At 39.0% G+C, this 24,108-nt stretch overlaps 1 protein-coding gene across 2 annotated transcripts; it reads right to left on the reverse strand.

Moving 5' to 3' along the window:
* Nucleotides 1-148: 148 nt before the first annotated feature.
* Nucleotides 149-23,797, reverse strand: LOC133534918 (SUZ domain-containing protein 1-like). Of its 2 annotated transcripts, XM_061874238.1 has the most exons (4): nucleotides 23,504-23,796; nucleotides 12,102-12,151; nucleotides 11,765-12,025; nucleotides 149-2,694 (listed from the first exon to the last, which is right to left on the reverse strand). In XM_061874238.1, exons 1-4 carry the CDS (start codon nucleotides 23,552-23,554, stop codon nucleotides 2,583-2,585), a joined length of 474 nt encoding a protein of 157 aa, XP_061730222.1. In that variant the 5' UTR covers nucleotides 23,555-23,796; the 3' UTR covers nucleotides 149-2,582. The 2 variants fall into 2 exon arrangements, with proteins under 2 accessions (XP_061730222.1, XP_061730221.1); XM_061874237.1 differs by lacking the exon at nucleotides 12,102-12,151 and having other exon boundaries at nucleotides 23,504-23,797.
* Between the last annotated feature and the right edge of the window lie 311 nt (nucleotides 23,798-24,108).

The raw sequence follows: 24,108 nt of genomic DNA on the forward strand, positions 1-24,108 counted from the left end.
TTAGTTTAAAGTAATATTTCCAAACGTGCTTCTTGAAAAAAAAGATATTTGTGTGGCTTTGAAAAACACTTTCATTAGTAAACGGTAGCGTAACCACATGTCCTGTGGGACTTAAGGCAAATGTGGGTCAAAAGTAAGAAAAAAAATGTATAGGAAATTACTGCATCATTTTATTTCAGGCTCTGAATGACAGGCTGATGAGAAAACTGATTGGGAAGATTCATAAACTTGTGTTATGAGTTCCGGAAATTAGACAACAGTGTGATAATGTGTACATATTTAACAAAACAGCAGAGTTAGATTGAACAATATTCCCAAAGCTACAAAACGACTATATCCTATACTGTATCCTCTTTTCTTGGGTTGCTTAAGCCAGTGTTTCTTAACCATAGAACTGGGCCCATTGTTGGGCCGAAAGCACCCCCCCACCCCCCGAGTAGTGGTTCTCAAACTTCTTTCACCACATCAGAAAACACTGGCTCTCCAAGTACCACCAAAATGACCAACATATAGTAGCGTAGTGGGCCTAAACCTCCATTAAAAACAAGTCAGAGGTTTTATTTGACAAGTATATTGAATAATGTTGGCCACTGTAACAACGCACACAGTTTGAACAGTAACAGTATTTAGTATTTATTGAGTTGAGAAAAGTTTGAGAATGACTACCCTAAGCCACCAAAAAATATCTGACCAAAGACCAAAAAAATAAAAAATACAAATTATGACTATAGTGGTGAAGCTGCATTTTCATTTGCACTTTTAATTTTATTGACAGTTTATTTAAGAAACACATGCTCGGGGTGGAGTTCTCCCTATGACTGTGTGTGTTCCCTCCGGGTACTCCGGCTTCCTCCCACCTCCAAAGACGTCCACCTTGAGATAGGTTGATTGGCAACACTAAATTGGCCCTCGTGTGTGAATGCTGCCTATTTGTGTTGGCTCTGCGATGAGGTGTGGTGACTTGTCCAGGGTGTACCCCACCTACCACCCGAATGCAGCTGAGATAGGCTCCAGCACCACCCGCAACTCCAAAAGGGACACGCGGTAGAAAATGGATCGATGGATGCTCGGTCTTTGTGTGTGGAGTTCTCCCGATGACTAGATGTGTTCCCTCCGGGTACTCTGGCTTCCTCCCACCTCCAAAGACATCCACCTTGAGATAGGTTGATTAGTAACACTAAATTGGCCCATGTGTTGAGGTAACGACTTGTCCAGAGTGTACGCTGCCTTCTGCCCAAATGCAGCTGGTAAAGGCTCCAGCCACCCCCAAGCGGACAAGCAGTAGAAAAAAGATGGATTCATTTATTTTAGCACATAATAATTGTATGTAAAAAAAAAAAAAAAGCATCCCCTTTGATGAGTGCTTTCTTTCAAGATACATTAAAATTATTTTCACAATCAGCCTGACATGAGCCTTCTTTTGACAATGTATAGCTTGCTTAACTGTAATTAGAATAAAAAAGTTATTGAATACGATCAAGAGTAAGATTAATAATTCAGTGGTAATATTTGAGAGGGTGCAAGGCCCCTCTGCAGTGGAAAAGTTGGGCCCTGAGGTCAAAAAGGTTAAGAACCCCTGGCTTAGGCAACAAGTCACTTTTTATTCATTCACCAGCCCTGGCATATTGTCATTAAAAGAAAAGAAAAAAAGAACGAATGAATGACAACTTTATGCTGATAAAGCAAAGACAACGCACTTCAGTTCCGCAATTGGACTTTAAAATCATTTTTAAGTCAGACACAATAATTCCCAGGTTGAAATGCACGTTACATAATTTAGTCTTAATTTGCTAACAAATTGACTAGTTTCACTTTAACCTTCCTCTTAAAGACAAAAAATATAAACCTTTTCACAATATAAAAGAAACAAAAACACAGACTTGAACACAGAAAATGGGGCGATTGAAAAAAAGGAGGGAGTTGTACATTTGTTATTGCTTGAATATTAATGACACGCTATTCTTCCAAACTTTTATCTTTAGCCACAGGCTGCAGTGACAGATGGCCAGCTGCCTGTGCCCAATAGGCCCAGTTTGGGCCTGTGACGCCTCAAAAGGGGACAACAGGATGACATTCCATCTATCGCCTCACACTCAAATTACTCAATCCAAACACCGCCGCCTTACAGGAGGGCACGCAGCCTCGGCCGACTCCTCTTTTAACTTACGTGTTCAGCGGGAAGCTCGGCTCCTCTGTTTTCTCTGGGGACAATCCCTGACTCACTTATTCGCCTTGAGGGGACTGACACCTGACGTCCGGCGCACTGGCCTCTCAACGAGAGTAGGATTCAAAGGGCACCTCGTGGTATAGCAAAGTATCACAGTGTTTTGGGACGTTAGGCCAAAAGCCTCCTTCACAGTGTGGAACAGGCTGTGGGGGATGCGGCACTCATCGTTCCATGGAGGGATAAGACAAGGCAGACGGCAAAGACCAAGCCAGCTGAGCATAGAGCGGGTGAACAAGTTTGTTGTGTATATCTTCATGTTTCAAATGTTACTGTGCCACTCTGCTCTTGACACCGCACACACCCCTTTTTTTTTACTGCTCTTGGTTTGAACCCTTAAAAAGCAAGCAGATCCCTTTTATCTGCAAAGCCGGAAGCCTGAGCTGCCGTCAGGCCCGGTTGGCTGGCGGATCACGTAATCGTTGGGACGAACTGGTTCCGACGCTTGCTGAGCAGTCATACGCACTGACCTAGAGAAAATAAGAGAGGGATTAGATCAAAACAGTTGCCAGATGTCTCAAAATGGATTGATAAGCACACCCACACAAGCCAACACCCTCTAAATAGCCCTGTTCAGAGCAGCCTGTTTTGTCTTGTCTAATACAAATGCTGCTCCTCGACTGCAGAAGCAGTTAAGTCATAAGTCTGGCCATTTAAAGGGTGGATAAGAGACAGCTTGCGAGCGTTGTTCACCCAGAGAACAACAGCCTAAGTCTTATTTCGACACCAGAAAGAATAGACGGGAATTAGCCCCAAAGTCAAAACTTTACGGACTTCAGCCTTATTTATTTATTTGAATTAGGACAATGCATTTTCATCAACATAGAACAAAAATGTAACTATGCGGGAGTTAGCACAAAAGCTACACGGCAAAAACTGAAATCTGAGTAAGATTAAATATCTCCAATAAGGGTGATATTTGTTCATGTCCTGTCTGATAAGATAATTATTTTCACTAAGCAGATTTCATGTTAGTGTTTTGGTCCGAAAATATTTCAGTAAGATATTACAGCTTGTTGCTGAGATTTGATGACCAATATTGAGTAAAACATGCATGAAACTAGAATATTAACGGTTGCAAAGCTGTGTCATTAACACTCAGACGTATAAAACTACTTTTTAAAGTAATAATTTCTTACTTCAAGCATGAAAAAAAAAATCATGATGCCGAGCGCATATCATTATGTAAAGATAATGGCACTAGTATTTACTTATTTATTTTTCAATATTTTTCAACATATTGAGGCCAAAAAGTCTAAATGTTTTTCTACCAAGAAAAGTGCACTTGTTATTCGTGGGAATATACTTATTTTAAGGTATTTTTGGGTTCATTGAGGTTAGCTAATTACACTTGTTTTGGAAAGTCTTGAGAAGCCAAATTTTCTTGTTCTATTGGCAGATAATTTTGCTTAGTTCAATTAATATACTCCTAATTTTTGTATTTTTTTCCTTGTATTTGAACACTGACTTTTTGCAGAGTAACTTTTATCCGTTGTCCTAAGACCGGTTAATACAGAAAACATTCAACAGCTCAGGAGACAAAAGAATACATAAATCACAAAACATTACACATTACAAGCATACCATAAGCACAGACCATGGACAAAAAAAAAAACAAGTGAATAATTGTGCGTGCGTGTTTGATTAGTTTTCAACCACTGTTTCAGTGCAGTTTTAAAGGTTGAATAGGTCTCACAGTTTCTGACATGGGCTGGCATCCTATTCCATAACTGTATGCCTCTGATAGACCCCACCATTTGGCCAAATGTAGTCCTGCGCCTTTGTACGCTGCAGTCCCCTCTGGTCACTGCTCTGGAATTTACTTGACTGCTATTTTTTTTTATAAATGGTTGATTTATATAGGCTAGTAAGGTAAAGTGTTGTACCTGACAAGTTTTGGCTACCTTGCTTCTGCAGCAAGAGGGAAAACCATCTAATGAACTGGGAGGCAGCCAAGGTCATTAGAATGGAAAGCAACAAATTCCATCGGTGGATCAAAGAGGCGTTTGAAATCAGGAGGCGGGCCCCAAAGACTGTCAACAAGGATGAAGGAGCATACCAACTATCCCACACCTGGGACACAGTCCTGCAGGGCGGCCGCGGCCGTTTGGTAGACATCCAGACGACAGGGTTAGTTCTGATAATAACAGCATAACTAAAATGTGGTTAATATTCAGGTCAGGATGTAAATAGAGTATTGTTTGCAGGTTTTAGATGGTTATTTAGAAAGTGTGTCGGCAAAATAGAGAGCCCTCATTGACTCCATGATTGTTAGCAGATTAGTTATTTATTTATTTATTTACAACTCAGAATGCATTAAAAAAAGAAAAACATATGTGTCCATGTCTTATATATGTAGGGATTTTTATTAATATACCGCACATCTCAAGAGTGCAGAAGCGTTCCTCTAGTGACGTCAATCTCCGGAAAAAAATGAAGGTATTCAGAGCGGAATATTGAAAATGGCTGACTGAATTTGTAGCATTTTGTGTTGTTTAGATGGTATTTTCACGTATCTTGTGGATTGTAAATACAATTGCATATGGGTTAATGGATATAATTAAACACAATAAAGCATATAAAGGCAACTTGTGTTTCCACTCTACTGGTCCTTTAAAAACTGGTTTGTTCTGTAACACTTTAAGATATATTTAAATTAAGTGTGCAAAAAATAATATCTATAATTATTTCTGACAGGCGTCCTACTCAGCAATCCTTTAACGCAGTAGTTCTCAACCTTTTTTCAGTGATGTACCCCCTGTGAACATTTTTTTTAATTCAAGTACCCCCTAATCAGAGCAAAGCATTTTTGGTTGAAAAAAAGAGATAAAGAAGTAAAACACAGCCCAATGTCATCAGTTTCTGATTTATTAAATTGTATAACAGTGCAAAATATTGCTCATTTGTAGTGGTATTTCGTTAACTATTTGGAAAAAAAGATATAAAAATAACTAAAAACTTGTTGAAAAATAAACAAGTGATTCTATTATAAATAAAGATTTCTACACATAGAAAGTGCCCTCTTTGGGGATTGTAATAGAGATCCATCTGGATTCATGAACTTAATTCTAAACATTTCGTCGCAAAAAAAAGAATTTTTAAAAATAAATCTCACATACCCCTTGGCATACCATCAAGTACCCCCAGGGGTATGAGTACCCCAGGGGTACGAGTACCCCAGGGGTACGAGTACCCCCATTTGAGAACCACTGCTTTAATGCACCGTGAAAACATCTCCGTCTCATAATCATCTAAGTTAAAGTTAAATTACCAATGATTGTCACACACACACATGGTGTGGTGATATTTGTCCTCTGCATTTGACCCATCTCCTTGTTCACCCCCTGGGAGGTGAGAGGAGCAGTAAGCAGCAGCGGTGCCGCGCCCAGGACTCATTTTGCTGATTTAACCCCCAATTCTAACCCTTGATGCTAAGTGCCAAGCAGGGAGATAACGGGTCCCATTTTTATAGTCTTTGGTATGACTCGGCCGGGGATTGAACTCGCCACCTATTAATCTCATGGCGGACACTAACCACGTGTAGAACGATCACTCTGTTCTAAGACAGCACAGCTTGTAGGTTCAATGTGCACAATTGAATATCGTATGTTGTTTCTTAATGGGGAAAGACATTAATGTCTCTTGTTTTCATGATAGCATTTAGGATAGCAAGTTATGGCCGGGTGGTACATTACAAATAATAACATTATATTTTAGAAAGAGGTATGTATGTATTTGATACCGATATATGTAATCCTTATTGTGCTTTGTCCCCCTTTCCTTGCCATTCCCGTTTTTCCATGGATTCTGCTCTCAATGGCAAAATAGTCCTCAGCAGTATTGCCAGTAATCGGGTCCATTTTACTCAACTCTTGGCAACAGTCGGCATCACTCGGGGCAGCATGTGTTCATGACAGCAGTGTGGCGGGTTGCAATTTATGTGATTCTATCAAATGAACAATGCCAGAGAGAAGGATGCTTTTGACAACGATGGAGAACACGTTTCTGCCAAAATACAAACTTTGTGTAAATACATATGTTCCTAGTGGCAACGGTATGATAAAACATAATTTAAGTGTGAGTGAATTATATTTATATACCGCTTTTTCTCTAGTGACTCAAAGCGCTTTTACATAGTGAATCCCGATATGTAAATTACATTTAAACCAGTGTGGGTGGCACTGGGAGCAGGTGGGTAACGTGTATTGCCCAAGGACACAACGGCAGTGACTAGGATGGCGGAAGCGGGGATCAAACCTGAAGCCCTCAAGTTGCTGGCACGGCCACTCTACCAACCGACCTTTACCGCCCAGTCTTCCTTTGGCAGCTTCTTTTAAAAGCTGCCAGAAATTAATAATTTGTTATATGACCTTCCCAATCACAACTTCTTCATTTAAGCTGCACTGCCACTACACATACAAAATCTAAAAGGGTGTTTAGCTGCAGTGGCGATATTATCCGCTGCTACAAAGCCTTCTGCTGTTGACAACTTGGTGTTCCTGCCTTACATTTTTAACGGAACAAAGCTTTTCTAAAAAAAAACCCACTATCGTTAAAGGAAACATTTTTTTAAGTTGCTGCTGATGTTTAAAATGTCCTCTTTAACCAAGGGCTTTATTTTATATCTTGTTATTTTGTCTTTTTGTTATTATCTGGAGATTTGAGCATAGCTAAAGGTTTGTTTTACTTAACTATTATATCATTTTCAAGGCTTTTTGAAACTTCTGTGGAAATCTATCAATACATGCAACTTAAACATTTCCAAAAATGTGTTATTGTTAAGTATGTGTTTCAATAAACAAAATTCACACGCATATTTGGTTTTGACTTTCCAGAAAAAAAATTGCGATATACAGTACGGGCCAAAAGTTTGAACACTCCTTCTCCTCATGCAATAAGTTTTCTTTATTTTTACGACTGTTTACATTGTAGATTGTCATATAAAAACTATGAATGAACACATGTGGGTGGAGTTATGTACTTAACAAAAACAGGTGAAATAACTGAAAACATGTTTTATATTGTAGTTTCTTCAATATAGCCACACTTTGCTCCGATTACTGCTTTGCATACTCTTGGCATTCCCTCGATGAGCTTCAAGCACACCTGTGAAGTGAAAACCATTTCAGTTGACTACCTCTTGGAGCTCATCGAGAGAATGCCATGGGTGTGCAAAGCCCAAAAAAAGTAAAGGGTGGATATTTTGAAGAAACTAGAATATAAGACATGATTTCAGTTATATCACTTTTTTTTGTTAAGTACATACCTCCACATGTTTTCATTCATAGTTTAGATGCCTTCAGTGACAATCCACAATGTAAATAGTCATGAAAATAAAGAAAATGCATTGAATGAGAAGGTGTTTCCAAACTTTTGGCCTGTACTGTACATCGTACAGTTGTGATCAAAATTATTCATCCCCCACACAATTTTGGTGTTTTAGCAAGTTGGACATTTATTCCGTATTTTGTTTATAGTCATATCAAATAAAAATGTGTCAAATAGACAAATGCAACTGAAATTGTAACTGTATTTTACAAAATACCAATAAAAGGACATTTTTCTTAATATCTCATTAACAAAATTATTCAACCCCTTGAAGATCATACCTCTTAAGAACAGAATTTGAATAAGGTCTTTTCAATCAGGTGTTGAAAACACCTGTAGATGTGATTAGAACCATAACGAGCAACAATTAAACTGATTGAAAAAGACTGTGACGCTCAGCTTCTTGTAGATGGTCAATGGTCTATTTGCAACATGGTGAAGTCCAATGAGTGGTTAAAGAAGTCAAGAGAGGAGGTAATTTCTCTTCATAAGAAAGGATATGGATATAAAAAAAATATCAAAGACATTACACATTCCAAGAGACACAGTTGGGAGCATAATTTGCAAGTTTAAAGCTAAAGGCACAGTGGAAACACAACTGGGCGTGGTAGAAAGAGGATACTGTGTGTGTACAGTGGTGAAAAACCCCTGGGTAACAGCTGAGGAACTACAACAGGACATTGCAGAGGGGGGAACCCAGGTTTTGTCCCAGACAATAAGGTGCGCACTACGAGATGAAGGCCTCCATGCCAGAACTCCCAGGTGCACCCCACTTCTGACTACCAGGCAGAAGAAAATAGACTCCAGTATGCCAAAAATCATCTAGACAAACCCCAAAGGTTTTGGGAAACTGTTCTATGGAGTGATGAGACAAAACTGGAACTCTTTAGGCCTATGAATCAACATGATGTCTGGAGGAGAAAAAAATTAAGCTTACAAAGAGAAGAACACCTTCCCTACTGTTAAGCATGGTGGGGGGTCAATCATGCTCTGGGGCTGTTTTTCTGCCTCAGGTACCGGGAATCTCCAGCGCGTTCAAGGCATTATGAATTATATTTCCTACCAGGATATATTAGCTGCAAATGTCATGAAGTCAGTGACGAAGCTGAGGCTTGGGAGACGTTGGACCTTCCAACAGGACAACGATCCCAAGCATAATTCCAAATCAACATCAGAGTGGTTGCAGAAGAAGGGCTGGAAGACTCTGGAGTTGCCTTCACAGTCGCCAGACCTAAATCCTATAGAAAACCCGTGGTGGGACTTGAAGAAGGCAGTTGCAGCACGCAAGCCCAAGAATATGAATGAACTGGAGGCCTTTGACCAAGAGGAATGGGCTAAAATACCTGTAGACCGTTGCAAGAAGCTTGTGTCCGGTTATGTATCACGTGCAAAGGATGTAATTATTGCCAAAGGGTGTTCTACTAAGTACTAAAGATGCATGTAACTAGAGGGTTGAATAATTTTGTCAATGAGATATTAAGAAAAATGTCCTTTTTTAGTATTTTGTAAAATACAGTGTTATAATTTAAGTTGCATTTGTCTATTTGACACATCTTTATTTGATATGACTATAAACAAAATACGGAATAAATGTCCAACTTGCTAAAACACCAAAATTGTGTGGGGGTTAAATAATTTTGATCACAACTGTACATCGGTATTCGCCCAAAATTGCTTGTATTCCGACACATTAATTCTTCGCAGAAAACCGGTGGTGGTCAACCGCAAACTCTTTGAGTACAAAAGAGGCTTAAAGCTTCATGAAAAAAAGCAGATAGGGGCAAAAAAATCAAACTATGCAATGGACTAAATATCTTTACTTTATAAAAAAAAAATTGTTGCGGAAACTGGTATCAAAACTCTCCCAGATAAATCATGCCTTGTTTTTGCTCGTGTAAGATTGCATTTCATGATTTAACTTTGCATCTACTGATGTGTGTTGCTGAATAGCGTGTTTTCCCCATCTTTATCAAAGTATAACTATGGATGTCAACATTGTGTATGTGCTGAAAGCCTAATTTATGATTCTTGCCTTTGGTAAAAGCTTAAAACTATTTTAGGTTTTGCTTACAATTGCTTTCTTTTATTTAGACACGCTTTTCAAAACACTCATAGCAAAGATGTGTTTAAGAAAGACAAATGCTATCAAGACAATACTTAAATGGGAAATAATAAACGTCAAAAGTATATTAAAACAAAACTTTACCGGAGTCATCACCGTAAACTCTTGCATTCTTTGACTCTACTGTCTTGGACTGGAATGTGAGCTGCATACTTTTCTCGTCGTCGTTTCGTAAAATTTTGCACTCTACCACCCTTTTTGATTACCTCTCGAGGAATTCTGAAGAAACGTTTATCCATTTCGGGATTTTAACAATTCATAGAGCCGAAAACAACACAAGTATAGGGCATTTTTTCTTCGAGAAAGGCGAAATGGCGCAGAGTACCCATTGAGAACAAAGCAAGCTTGACCACCACGTATATTTCATACAGTAGGCGGGACGGGACACGAGTCGGACATGACGGCAGTAAAATCCAAGCAATATCGGGATATAAGTTTTGATCCATATCGCCCGGGCCTATAGCGAGCCGATGCCAGTCAGTCCGTGAGTTTATCAAAGTGTCGCTATCAATCATGGTTTTAGCATAATTTAAAGGCCTACTGAATCCCACTACTACCGACCACGCAGTCTGATAGTTTATATATCAATGATGAAATCCTAACATTGCAACACATGCCAATTCCGGCTGGTTTAGTTTACTAAATTGCAATTTTTAATTTAGCGCGGTATGATGACTCGTGCGCGTGACGTCAAGCATTGTAGAGGACATTTTGGTCCAGCACCGTTCACAGCTATAACTCGTCTCTTTTCATCGCATAATTCCACAGTATTATGGACATCTGTGTTGCTGAATATTTTGCAATTTGTTCAATTAATAATGGAGACGTCAAAGAAGAAAGATGTAGGTGGGAAGCGGTGTATTGCGGCCGCCTTTAGCAACACAAAAACAGTCGGTGTTTCCTTGTTTCCATTCCCGAAAGATGACGGTGAAGCTTTACTATGGAATAGAGCGGTCAAGCGAACATGGTTCCCTACCACATATCAACCGGCAGGTTTCGGTGAGAAAATAAATGATAAATGGGTTGTACTTGTATAGCGCTTTTCTACCTTCAAGGTACTCAAAGCGCTTTGACACTACTTCCACATTTACCCATTCACACACACATTCACACACTGATGGAGGGAGCTGCCATGCAAGGCGCCAACCAGCACCCATCAGGAGCAAGGGTGAAGTGTCTTGCTCAGGACACAACGGACGTGACGAGGTTGGTACTAGGTGGGATTTGAACCAGGGACCCTCGGGTTGCGCACGGCCACTCTCCCACTGCGCCACGCCGTCCCAAAATGGTGGTAATAAGTCGGCTCTTACCGTAGACATGAGCGGAGAGCTTGCGTCGTTCCTCCTGCACCTGTCAAAGAGGCAGCTGGAGACTCTCTTGCCTCCTCCCACCGGCCTCCCCCGACCGTCGGATGCTTCCACCGTGGAGGAAGCATCGGCTGCCTTCGCCTCGTCGAGAAACGTGGCTTCCCTTGTAGACACTGGCGATCCCCACACCTCTCCGACTTTCAGGTTGTACAGGTACAACCACATAATCTCACTAAAACACTAGCAACACAATAAGCAAATAAGGGATTTTCCAGAAGTATCCTAGTAAATTTGTCCAATAACATCTGACTCGCTCTGTCGTCTATTTTTTTTATTGTTTTTCCCTAGTCTTTTACTCTCACTTTCCTCATCCACAAATCTTTCATCCTCGCTCAAACTAATGGGGAAATCGTCGCTTTCTCGGTCCGAATCGCTCTCGCTGCTTGTGGCCATGATTGTAAACAATGTGCGGATCTGAGGAGCTCCACAAGCCGTGACGTCACGCGCACATTGTCTGCTACTTCCAGTACAGGCAAGGCTTTTTTATTAGTGACCAAAAGTTGCGAACTATAACGTCGATGTTCTCTACTAAATCCTTCCAGCAAAAATATGGCAATATCGCGAAATGATCAAGTATGACACATAGAATGGACCTGTTAACCCCGTTTAAATAAGAAAATCTCATTTCAGTAGGCCTTTAAATTTAAAACGGTTATACTGTAGGGTGTTCTCATTAATACCATTTACTGTTACATCCCTTGTACAGAAATATCTTACTCCTACCTGTCTTGGCATGAATTGTCCGGAGGGGTATCCTCTGATGACGCACTACCCAGAATCCTCCGCCGTGCTTCTGCATATTCCGCCTCACGCTGCGCCAAAGACTTCATCTGCTGGGAAGGCCGAGTTGAGGAGGCGGCAATCCCTGCAGTACCGTTGTTTGACGGACGCTTTAAAATTCTAATTTGCGTCGGCGGTACTGAGGGAAGAGATACGTCCTGGATTACAATGGCAGTTCTCACTGGTGAACTTGAAATGGCCTTCCTGCACATATGAGAATTCAGAAAATTAATACATTGAAATAAATGGGTTTTTTTTAATACTTCCATCATTTACTTACTTTGCCTCCTGATTTTTTTTCAGCCGAGCTTCAAGTCTTCTCTCTATTTCCTATGGAGATATATGTTGTATTTGTTGCAAAATGTTGTCTTTGCAAATGCTTAGTTTTGAATGACACTGTCAGTGAAGTATTTATCCAATAAAATGTTTATAATTGTAACTGTAATTTGCAGCTCTGCATTGAATTTGTGAGATGTTTAATTCCACCTGTAGACATTTATTATTTATAATTAGGGATAGATAAAGGGATGGTACTTTTATAGGTTTCGATTGAATTCCGTCCGTAGTATCAAGTACAGACTCAAGTAAAATCAAACGATGCCAATTTTCTATACCTGAATTGCTTGTGATGTCTTGCCCGGTTGCTGAGTTGGCACCAGCTCAAGCACTTGCTAGGCAAACAGATGTATTCATAGCAAACTGCATATTAAAATTGTTCATGCCAGCAACGCAACCATGACTGATAGAAAGCACTCGGAAAAAAAGGCTTTTCATGCAGGCTCGATGCTACATTGCATTGGTAGGTTGTGAGTTTAAACCCCGGCCGAGTCATACCAAAGAATATAAAAAATGGGACCCATTAACTCCCTGCTTGGCACTCAGTGTCAAAGGTTAGAATTGGAGGTTAAATCACCAAATTGATTCCCAAGCAAGGCCACTGCTCCCTGCTCCCGTCACCTCCCAGCCCCAGGGGGGTGGAACAAGGGGATGGGTCAAATGCAGAGGGTAATTTCACCAGACCAAGTATGTATGTGACTATCAGTGGGACTTTAAATTTAACGTTATATGCCATATATATGCTACTAACCATCCTTAGCCATTTTACAGGGCGATTTAAACACCTCCAAAATTACGCCTATTAAACTGCAACTAAAATGCATGTTACAATCAAACACCTGGGGGGTAATAAGTTCAATATTTACAGTATAGGACTCAACAAAAGACAAAACTGGCACATTTTCACTTAATGGCAATGGACAACTTATGCAAACGTTAAATTGAAAATATACATATTTTTAATATAAAACATTTGTCTGTTTTTAAAATATATTTTCATTTGATTCAAATTAACATGAGCACACATAATTGTGTCCGCTGACTTTCTGCAACTCAACGCTAAGAAAACGGAAATGCTGATTATCGGTCCTGCTTGACACCGATTTAATAATACCACCTTAACATTTGACTACCAAACAATTACACAAGGCGACTAGGTAAAGAATCTGGGTATTATCTTCGACCCAACTTTCTCGTTTGAGTCACACATTAAGAGTGTTACTAAAACGGTCTTCTTTCATCTCCGTAATATCGCAAAAAAATTTTCTATTTTGTCCACTAGCGACGCTGAGATCATTAATCATGCGTTTGTTACATCTCATCTCGATTTCTGAAATTTATTATTTTCGGGCCTCCCTATGTCAAGCATTAAAAGATTACAGTTGGTACAGTACACTATACTGGTTCACCTGCACTGGTTTCCTGTGCACTTAAGATGTGACTTTAAGGTTTTACTACTTAGGTATAAAATACTACACGGTCTAGCTCCATCATATTTTGAGATTGTATTCTACCATATGTCCCAGCAAGAAATCTGCGTTCAAAGAATTCTGGCTTATTAGTGATTCCCAAAGCCCAAAAAAAGTCTGCGGGCTGTAGAGCGTTTTCTAGTCGGGCTCCAGTATTCTGGAATGCTCTACTGGTAACAGTTAGAGATGCTACTCAGTAGAAGCATTTAAGTCAGATCTTAAAACTAATTCGTATATTCAAGCCTTTAAATAGACCCCCTTTTAGACCAGTTGATCTGCCGTTTCTTTTCTGCTCTGCCACCTTCCCCTTCGTGAGAATGGGATGCACAGATTAGGTGACCACAAATGAAGCACTAGCTGTCAAAAGTTGGGACCCAGGGTAGATCACTCTTCTGTGCATCAGTTGGGGACGTCTCTGCGCTGCTGACTTGTCTCCACTCAAGATGATCTCCTCCTGGCCCCACTATGGACTGGACTCACAATATTATGCTAGATCCACTCGACATCCATTGCACCGGTCGCCCAGAGTGGGTCCCCACATTTGCGGTCCCCTCCAAGGTTTCTTATTGTCATCCCATTGGGTTGTGTTTTTTCTTGCCCTGATGTGGGATCTGAGCCGAGGATGTCGTTGTGGCTTGTGCAGCCCTTTGAGACACTCGTGATTTAGGGCTATATAAGTAAACTTTGATTGATTCATCGATTGATAATGACAGAAAATGAGTACTGTATAGTACAGATATCAATAGATACTATGTAACGGCGACAAATCGAGTGACTCTTCACGGTGTTATTGGAGGCTTTTCTTGTGTCTTGAAGACGAGCAGTGGCAAGTTTTTGTCACAGTAAATCAGCCATATATGAAGTAGTGGTGTACGTTTATATATGGTAACGTCACCGTGCATCACTAGCAATAGCTCCTGTGTTTTCTCTTCATTCACCGTGTTTGAAGGTTGCAGAAAGAGTGCATATTTTCCCGTAAGGTGTTTATAGTCAGATAGATACTTTAATAATCCCCTTGGGGAAATTCCCGTTTTCGACAAGAACAGACGGACGAGGCCAGCTAAGAAATAGCTTTCGTGGATGTGGCAATCTTGATTTCCGACCTCGTAACTGAAACGTTCACAAGTCGGCTGTGACGTCATTTACGGCTCAGAATTCCAATTACCAAGGTAACTGGAATGCAGCATTAACAAGTGAGATGCAATTTAAAAAAAATTTTTAATCACTGTCACGCTAAAATGAATCACCGCAAGGTCCCAATTTTCTGTTCCAATCATTCCAAGCATTTTTTTAAATTCACTTTTTATTTCTCCCACGACGGTATCCCTTTCTTCTACAACATCCAATGCAACATATAATGCAAATTAGGCAATTACATCATCTAGCGACTTCTTGTGACTTTTAGGACAGCCTATAGCGGGTGTCGGCAACCCGCGGCTCTAGCGCCGCCCGAGTGGCTCTCTGGAGCTTTTTCAAAAATGTATAAAAAATGGAAAAACATTAAGGGAAAAAAATACATTTTTGGTTTTAATAAGGTTTATGCAGGAGGACACACATGACACAAACATCTCAAATTGTTACAAAGCACACTGCTTATATTAAACATGCTTCACTGATTCGAGTATTTGGCGAGCTCCATTTTGTCCTACTAATTTTGACGGTCCTTGAACTCACCTTAGTTTGTTTACATGTACAACTTTCTCCGACTTTCTCGGACGTGTTTTATGCCACTTTTTGTTCCGTCTCATTTTGTCCACCAAACTTTTAACGTTGTGCATGAATGCACAGAGATGAGTTTTGTTGATGTTATTGACTTGTGGGGAGTGCTAATCAGACATATTTGGTCACGGCATGACTGCAAGCTAATCGATGTTAACATGCTATTAAGGCTAGCTGTATGTACATATTGCATCATTATGCCTCATTTGTAGATATATTTGAGCTCATTTAGTTTCCTTTAAGTCGTCTTAATTCAATTTTCATCTCATGACACACTATCTGTATGTAATACGGCTTTTAATTTTTTGCGGCTCCAGACAGATTTGTTTTTGTATTTTGGGTCCAATAGGGCTCTTCCAACATTTTGGGTTGCCCACTCCTGGTCTATAGCTACTTTCCTGACTGAGGACTTTGCAACATTGAGTGACTTTTTATTTCTCCCACGACAGTATTCCTCTCTTCTACAGCATCCAATGCAGTATATTATGCAAATTAGACATTTACGTCATCTAGCGACTTCTTGTGACTTTTATGACAGCCTATAGCTACTTTCCTTACTGAGGAGTTTGCAACATTGAGTGACTTTTTATTTCTCCTGCGGCGGTATTCCGCTCTTCTACAACGTCCAATGGAATATATTGTGCATAGTGATGGGTTAATGAGGCGTCATGAAGCGTTTCGACACATTGCAAAACTGTACTGATACTGTGTCAATACTGTGTTACTAAATACTGACATCTGCTGGACATTAAAAATCCCTACAGGCAACCTATGGACCGACTCAACCGACACTGATTTTATGACCTAGTACAGGGGTTGGGAACATTTTTGGCTGAGAGAGCCATACAAGCCAAATATTTTTAAAAGTATTTCCCTGAGAGACATGTAATTTATTTATTTTTTAACACAACTATATGCGTGCATTTTTAAGAAAGACCAACATTTTTAGAGTATAATAAGTCTCTTATTCTTTTTAATAACATTGTTATTCTGAGGCTAACAAAAAATAGACAAAATACTTCTTACCATTAATGCGACTTCTTGAACAGGTGCGGTAAAAAACCGGATGGATGGATGGATGAAAATGCATGAGAATGTTTTATATTTTGAACATTATTTTTGACACTGTGATTACCAGCGGAATTATTCATTACTTATTGTGTTAAGGCAGCAATGTCAGCTAAGATTTATCTGAGAGCCAGGTGCAATCATCAAAAGAGCCACAGCTGGCTCTAGAGCCATAGGTTCCCTACCCCTGACCTAGTATATACAATCATATAAACCAAGTCATTGTATTTCATTTCGGATTATTTCTCACTTCATTTAAATAAAAACATATTCATATTCCATACAATTGACCACTAAATGGTAAGACCCCAATAAGTTTTTCAACTTGTTTAAGTCGGAGTCCACGTTAATTAATTCATGGTAAAAACATAATGAGTGATCCATCGAGCTGGATTTGAACCAGTGCCCAAAGGCAGTGGTTCTCCAATGGGGGTACACGTACCCCCGGGGTTACTTGAGGGTATGCCAAGGGGTACATGACATTTTTTTTAAATAATCAAAAAATAGCAACAATTCAAATATCCTTTATAAATATATTTATTGAATAATACTTCAAGAATATATGAATGTAAGTTCATAAACTATGAAAACCAAATACAACAATGCAGTATTCAGTGTTGACAGCTCGATTTTTTGTGGACATGTTCCATAAATAATGATGTTAAATATTAATTTTTTTGTGAAGAAATGTTTAGGATGAAGTTGATAAATCCCGATGGATCTCTTATACAATCCCCAAAGACGGCACTTTAAGTTGATGATTACTTCTATGTGTAGAAATCTTTATTTATAATTGAATCACTTGTTTATTTTTCAACAAGTTTTTAGTTGTATTTTTTTTCCCAAATGCCGTATTTCCTTGAATTGCCGCCGGGTATATAGTACGCGCCTGCCTTGAATTACTGCCGGGTCAAACTCGCGCCGCAAAATAATTAGCGCATGCTTAGTATTACCGCAGGGTCAAACTCGTGACGTCACGAGTGACACTTCCCCTGTCATCATTTTAAAAATGGAGGAGGCTGATTTCAATACAGGTAATTTGAAATTGCATAAAGGGAAGAATATTAAGAGCTATTCAGTAGGATTTAAGGTCCAAGCTATTGAATACCAGTATGCTAAAAAGAACAGTAAGCATCCATCCATACATTTTCTACCGCTTATTCCCTTTTGGGGTCAAGGGGGGCGCTGGCGCCTATCTCAGCTACAATCGGACGGAAGGCGGGGTACACCCTGGACAAGTCGCCATCACAGGGCCAACACAGACAAACAGAACAGTAAGCAGCTACGTTTTATTAATATACCGTAGCTGTCTGTGTCAAATATGAGTCATTAAATGACTCCCGCCTCCTGGTGGTAGAGGGCGCTAGTGATCCTTCTTGCGACTACTCGGCTGCTGAAGATGTGACAACGATTGACGTGATATGTGCTGGGAACGGATTTGACGCGGGGGGTGCACGACGGACATTTTAGGATGTAACACCACTACTTCTATGCTGGCTATGTAAACAACCGGGCAGAAATAAAGCATGTTCCAGTCCTAAATACCCAGTGTATTATTTATACAATAACACTTCCTGGTGGCAGCGGCGGGATAAAGAGATCCCCCACGGAGCAGAACGGGAGGGGGAGTTGTCCGAGGCTAATTCTGTCGTCGCCCGCACGTGAGGAGCCGATCTAACTGATAGCAGCGGTCTGATAGCAGTTTTCTAAACTGGACTTTCAATCGAAGCAGGAGGTAATAAAGGAAGATCTCCATCAAGACAGAGAGACTTTTAAAACGGCAGAAACATAAGGAAGACTTCTATAAACAAGTTATCGATGCTTTTGATCAGAAGAAGCTAGCATGGACTTCATTTATAAGTAAAGGTAAGACCATAATAACGTTTTCTTCTTAAATGTGCTTTTCATGATGGTATCCTTACATCACACTCAAATTTTACTGCATGCCTTTGGTAAGTGCCGGAGTGAGAAGAGGTTTTAAAATAATTAGCGCATGCTTACCTTTACCGCATGCCTTTGGTAAGTGCCGGAGTGAGAAGAGGTTTTAAAATAATTAGCGCATGCTTACCTTTACCGCATGCCTTTGGTAAGCGCCGGACTGAGAAGAGGTTTTAATTTATTTAGTGCCCCGGCGGCAATTCAAGGAAATACGGTAGTTCAAGAAAGACCACTACAAATGAGCACTATTTTGCACTGTTATACAATTTAATAAATCAGAAACTGATGACATAGTACTGTATTTTACTTCTTTATCTCTCTTTTTCAACCAAAAATGTTTTGCTCTGATTAGGGGGTACTTGAATTAAAAAAAAATTCACAGGGGGTACATCACTGGAAAAAAGGTTGAGAACCACTGCCCTAAGGAACTCACTCAGCATAAGCAACTACAGCTCTCCACTCTACCAATTGAGCTATCGAAGAGATTCCCAGTTACCGCTTTTTAATGTAACCAGAAGGTTGTATGGGTGGGACAATGCTGGGTGCTGAGGCAGAAGCAAAGCAGCTTGTTAAGACTTTGGATTAGAAAAAAAGCCTGTACCGAAACGGTTCAATACAAATACACGTACCGTTACAGCCCTACTAACAGATCGGTTAGAAAGTTTGAGAGAACAGGATGAAACGACAAGGAAATTAACACGAATACCTTTTTTTCCAATATATGATAAAAAATATTCCCACACGGCGGAAATGATCTCCGACAACGATAAATTACAAATGACCAATGACAGAAGTGCGGCGATTCTGTTGGCAGCAGCATCTCGTTGACAGATGCGCTTCCTTATGAACACAGTTTGGCGCGCACGCATCAGTGCGACACAGTTCGCATTTCGGTCACGTGACCGAAACAGCTCATGATCGGCCACGTGACTTTCGAAAAGTGGTACGCGCACCGACACAGTGTTTTGCTCTATGAGCTCGATGCATGCGCCGATGCATCGGTGTTGCCGGACCCATCACAAATTGTGCAAATTGGGCAATTACGTCATCTAGCGACTTCTCGTGACTTGTATGACAGCCTACGGCTGCTTTCCTTACTGAGGAGTTTGCAACATTGAGTGACTTTTTATTTTTCCTATGGTGGTATTCCTCTCTTCTACAACGTCCAATGGAATATATTGTGCAATTTGGGCAATTACGTCATCTAGCGAGTTCTCGTGACTTTTACAACACCCTATAGCTACTTTCCTTACTGAGGAGTTTGCAACATTGAGTGACTTTTTATTTCTCCCACGTAATCCTCTCTTCTACAGCGTCCAATGCAATGGACGGCGACAGCGTGGCGCAGTGGAAGAGTGGCCGTGCGCAACCCGAGGGTCACTGGTTCAAATCCCACCTAGAACCAACCTCGTCACGTCCGTTGTGTCCTGAGCAAGACACTTCACCCTTGCTCCTGATGGGTGCTGGTTGGCGCCTTGCATGGCAGCTCCCTCCATCAGTGTGTGAATGTGTGTGTGAATGGGTAAATGTGGAAGTAGTGTCAAAGCGCTTTGAGTACCTTGAAGGTAGAAAAGCGCTATACAAGTACAACCCATTTATCATTTATCATTTAATGCATTATGCAAATTAGGCGATTACGTCATCTAGCGACTTCTTGTGAGTTTTACGACAGACTATAGCAAAAAGCTGTGAAAACGTTGATGCTGTGTTCTAAATTCAAGTTATTTAATGGATCTGAATGAGCCTATGGCTTTGCACTTTATTATATATATTTTTTTTAATTATATTTTTGTTACTTTGGATTTACAACCCCCTGGCGCTGTTTTGTATTGTTCTTATAATGTTCTGTAATGTTTTATAATATTGTTGAACTATTTTGATTGTTGTTTCTCATTTGTTTGTTAATGTTGAAATTTATAAACATTAAAAAAAAAAAAAAACGACAGCCTACAGCTACTTTCCTTACTGAGGAGTTTGCAACATTGAGTGACTTTTTATTCCTCCCACGACGGTATTCCTCTCTTCTACAGCGTCCAATGCAATGCATTATGCAAATTAAGCGATTACATCATCTAGCGACTTCTCTGACTTTTATGACAGCCTACAGCAAAGGTCACCAACCTTTTTGAAGCCAAGAGCTACTTCTTGGGTACTGATAAATGCGAAGGGCTACCAGTTTGATACACACTTAAATAAATTGCCAGAAATAACCAATTTGCTCAATTTACCTTTAATAAATAAATCTACATATATAAAAAATGGGTATTTCTGTCCATCATTCCGTCGTACATTTTTTTTTCCTTTTATGGAAGGTTTTTTGTACAGAATAAATTATTTTAAAAAAACACTTAAATTGAACGGTTTAAAAGAGGAGAAAACCCGAAAAAAATGAAAATTTAATTTTGAAACATAGTTTATCTTCAATTTCGACTCTTTAAAATTCAAAATTCAACCCAAAAAAAATGAAGAGAAAAACTAGCTAATTCGAATCTTTTTGAAAAAATTAAACAAAGAATTTATGGAACATCATTAGTAATTTTTTCTGATTAAGATTAATTTTAGAATTTTGATGACATGTTTTAAATAGGTTAAAATCCAATCTGCACTCTGTTAGAATATATAAACAAATTGGACCAAGCTATAGAAAGACAAATCATTATTTCTTCTAGATTTTCCAGAACAAAATTTTTAAAAGAAATTCAAAAGACTTTGAAATAAGATTTAAATTTGATTCTACAGATTTTCTAGATTTGCCAGAATAATTTTTTAAAATTATAATCATAATAAGAAAAAATGGAAGCTAAAATGAAGAATTAAATTAAAATATATGTATAATTCTTTACAATGAAAAAAAAAATACTTGAACATTGATTTAAATTGTCAGGAAAGAAGAGGAAGGAGTTTAAAAGGTAAAAATATATATGTGTTTAAAAATCCTAAAATCATTTTTAAGGTTCTATTTTTTCTCTAAAATTGTCTTTCTGAAAGTTATAATAAGCAAAGTAAAAAAATAAAATGAATTTATTTAAACAAGAGAAAACCAAGTCTTTAAAATATTTTCTTGGATTTTCAAAATGTATTTGAGTATTGTCTCTCTTAGAATTAAAAATGTCGAGCAGAGCGAGACCAGCTTGCTAGTAAATAAATAAAATTTAAAAAATAGAGGCAGCTCACTGGTAAGTGCTGCTATTTGAGCTATTTTAGAACAGGCTCGCGGGCTACTCATCACGTACTTACGGGCTACTTGGTGCCCGCGGGCACCGCGTTGGTGACCCCTGGCCTATAGCTACTTTCCTTACTGAGGAGTTTGCAACATTGAGTGACTTTTTATTTCTCCCACGTAATCCTCTCTTCTACAGCGTCCAATGCAATGTATTATGCAAATTAGGCGATTACGTCATCTAGCGACTTCCCGTGACTTTTACGACAGCCTATAGCAGAGGTCACCAACCTTTCTGAAGCCAAGAGTTACTTCTTGGGTACTGATAAATGCGAAGGGCTACACTTAAATAAATTGCCAGAAATAACCAATTTGCTCAATTTACCTTTGATAAATAAATCTACATATATAAAAAATTGGTATTTATGTCCGTCATTCCGTCGTACATTTTTTTTCCTTTTACGGAAGGTTTTTTGTAGAGAATAAATGATTTAAAAAACACTTAAATTGAACGGTTTAAAAGAGGAGAAAACACAAAAAAAATGAAAAGTAAATTTTGAGACATAGTTTATCTTCAATTTCGACTCTTTAAAATTCAAAATTCAACCGAAAAAAATGAAGAGAAAAACTAGCTAATTCGAATCTTTTTGAAAGAATTAAACAAAGAATTTATGGAACATCATTATTTTTTTCTGATTAAGATTAATTTTAGAATTTTGATGACATGTTTTAAATAGGTTAAAATCCAATCTGCACTTTGTTAGAATATATAAAAAAAATTGGACCAAGCTATAGAAAGACAAATCATTATTTCTTCTAGATTTTCCAGAACAACATTTTTAAAAGAAATTCAAAAGACTTTGAAATAAGACTTAAATTTGATTATACAGATTTTCTAGATTTGCCAGAATATTGTTTTTAAATTATAATCATAAGTTTGAAGAAATATTTCACAATTATTCTTCGTCCAAAAAACGGAAGCTAAAATGAAGAATTAAATTAAAATATATTTATTATTCTTTAGAAAGAAAAAAAAAATTGAACATTGATTTGAATTGTCAGGAAAGAAGAGGAAGGAATTTAAAAGGTAAAAATGTTAATGTGTTTAAAAATCCTAAAATCATTTTTAAGGTTGTATATTTTGTCTACAATTGTCTTTCTGAAAGTTATAAGAAGCAAAGTGAAAAAATAAATGAATTGATTTAAACAAGTGAAACCCAGGTCTTTAAAATATTTTCTTGGATTTACAAAATGTATTTGAGTTTTGTCTCTCTTAGAATTAAAATTGTCGAGCAGAGCGAGACCGCCTTTCTAGTAAATAAATAAATACAATTAAAAAAATAGAGGAAGCTCACTGGTAAGTGCTGCTATTTGAGCTATTTTTAAAACAGGCCCTGGTGCCCGTGGGCACCGCGTTGGTGACCCCTGGCCTATAGCTACTTTCCTTACTGAGGAGTTTGCAACATTGAGTGACGTCACTATAAGGCTGCATTCCTATTTCCGAGGTAAACGAAACAAACCCCAGACAATTCTCCTAACGCTGGTAATTTGAATCAATTTGTACATAAACCGTGCTGCTGTAGCACGCAGTTGCCAACAACCCCCAATAATCGCTATAAAAGGCAGCTATGACTAGATATGGCCCATATTGTGTCGTGGACAGCCATGTCGCGACAATGCAGTGCATCCTTGTACTTCGACCACAATCAGCTTCAAATCCAATGATTATTTGAGCCCAATTAGATGAAAATTAAACATTTGCATCGACAACATTTACAAATCTGGAGGAAAATCACGTGTCACTTTGACCTGCGTTTGTCAGTGGGGCCTGCTCGGGTTGTTGGAGCCTATGTTAGCTAAATATACCCAAGTGTTACTATAAACTATACTGCTGCACTGCTATTGTAAAGTTAAGACTAAAAACCTGAATAGCCTGACTTAAATATCTGCAGCTACAAAGAAGTAGACATATTTAAGTGTGATGTTTCCTACCCCGCTGTCTGCGGCTTCCTCCCAGCTCTCCGCGACCTCCTCATCCTCCATTTTAACGCCGCGTCGCCTGCTTCCCTCTTCGGCTCAACACCAGCTAGCTGCTTCCCATCCACGCAGGTTAGGAGCCGGGAAGCAGCGTCTTTTGGCTCGATCCTGATCCAAGTATTTCGTCCGTTTTTCCGGCTGTCTGAAGAGGGGACTTCCCGGTGTTGTGCCGAACTCTGGCCGCGAGTTAGCCTGCTAGCGTAATCATTCCTTGTTGTTGTGGTGAATGGAAGTGGGCACATCCAAATATCGATACGGAGGTAGTATCGGTAGCGGGTCAATTAAAACATGATTTGAGTTAGTTGTAAGCTACTTATTTTGCGACATCGACTTTATTCTGCTCAAACAATTGTATACAATAAAATAATGTAATGTGGATAGTGTGTTGATATCGTTGTATGGCTTATAGTATCGTATTTAAATATAGTTTAAATAAGCGCGTTGACATAAAATTGTTTTATTTCCGTTTTTTATTTCGATCATACTCACGATCAACAAATTGAACGCAAAATGATTCTAAACTTAATTTGCATGCAAAAATAGATCGGCATTGGTGTTTC

This window comes from Nerophis ophidion, linkage group LG16, assembly GCF_033978795.1.
Source record: "Nerophis ophidion isolate RoL-2023_Sa linkage group LG16, RoL_Noph_v1.0, whole genome shotgun sequence".
Lineage (NCBI taxonomy): Eukaryota > Metazoa > Chordata > Actinopteri > Syngnathiformes > Syngnathidae > Nerophis > Nerophis ophidion.

Bases quoted from the DNA above. Each gene is read 5' to 3' on its own strand.
- LOC133534918 (XM_061874237.1), bottom strand. From the start codon at position 23,790: ATGTGCCCACTTCCATTCACCACAACAACAAGGAATGATTACGCTAGC. The intron at 12,026-23,503 runs GTAGGAAACATC...TCATATGTGCAG, and splicing joins AGGAAGCCGCAGACAGCGGG to GAAGGCCATTTCAAGTTCAC. The intron at 2,695-11,764 runs GTAGGAGTAAGA...TATTTTCTCTAG, and splicing joins GACAATTCATGCCAAGACAG to GTCAGTGCGTATGACTGCTC.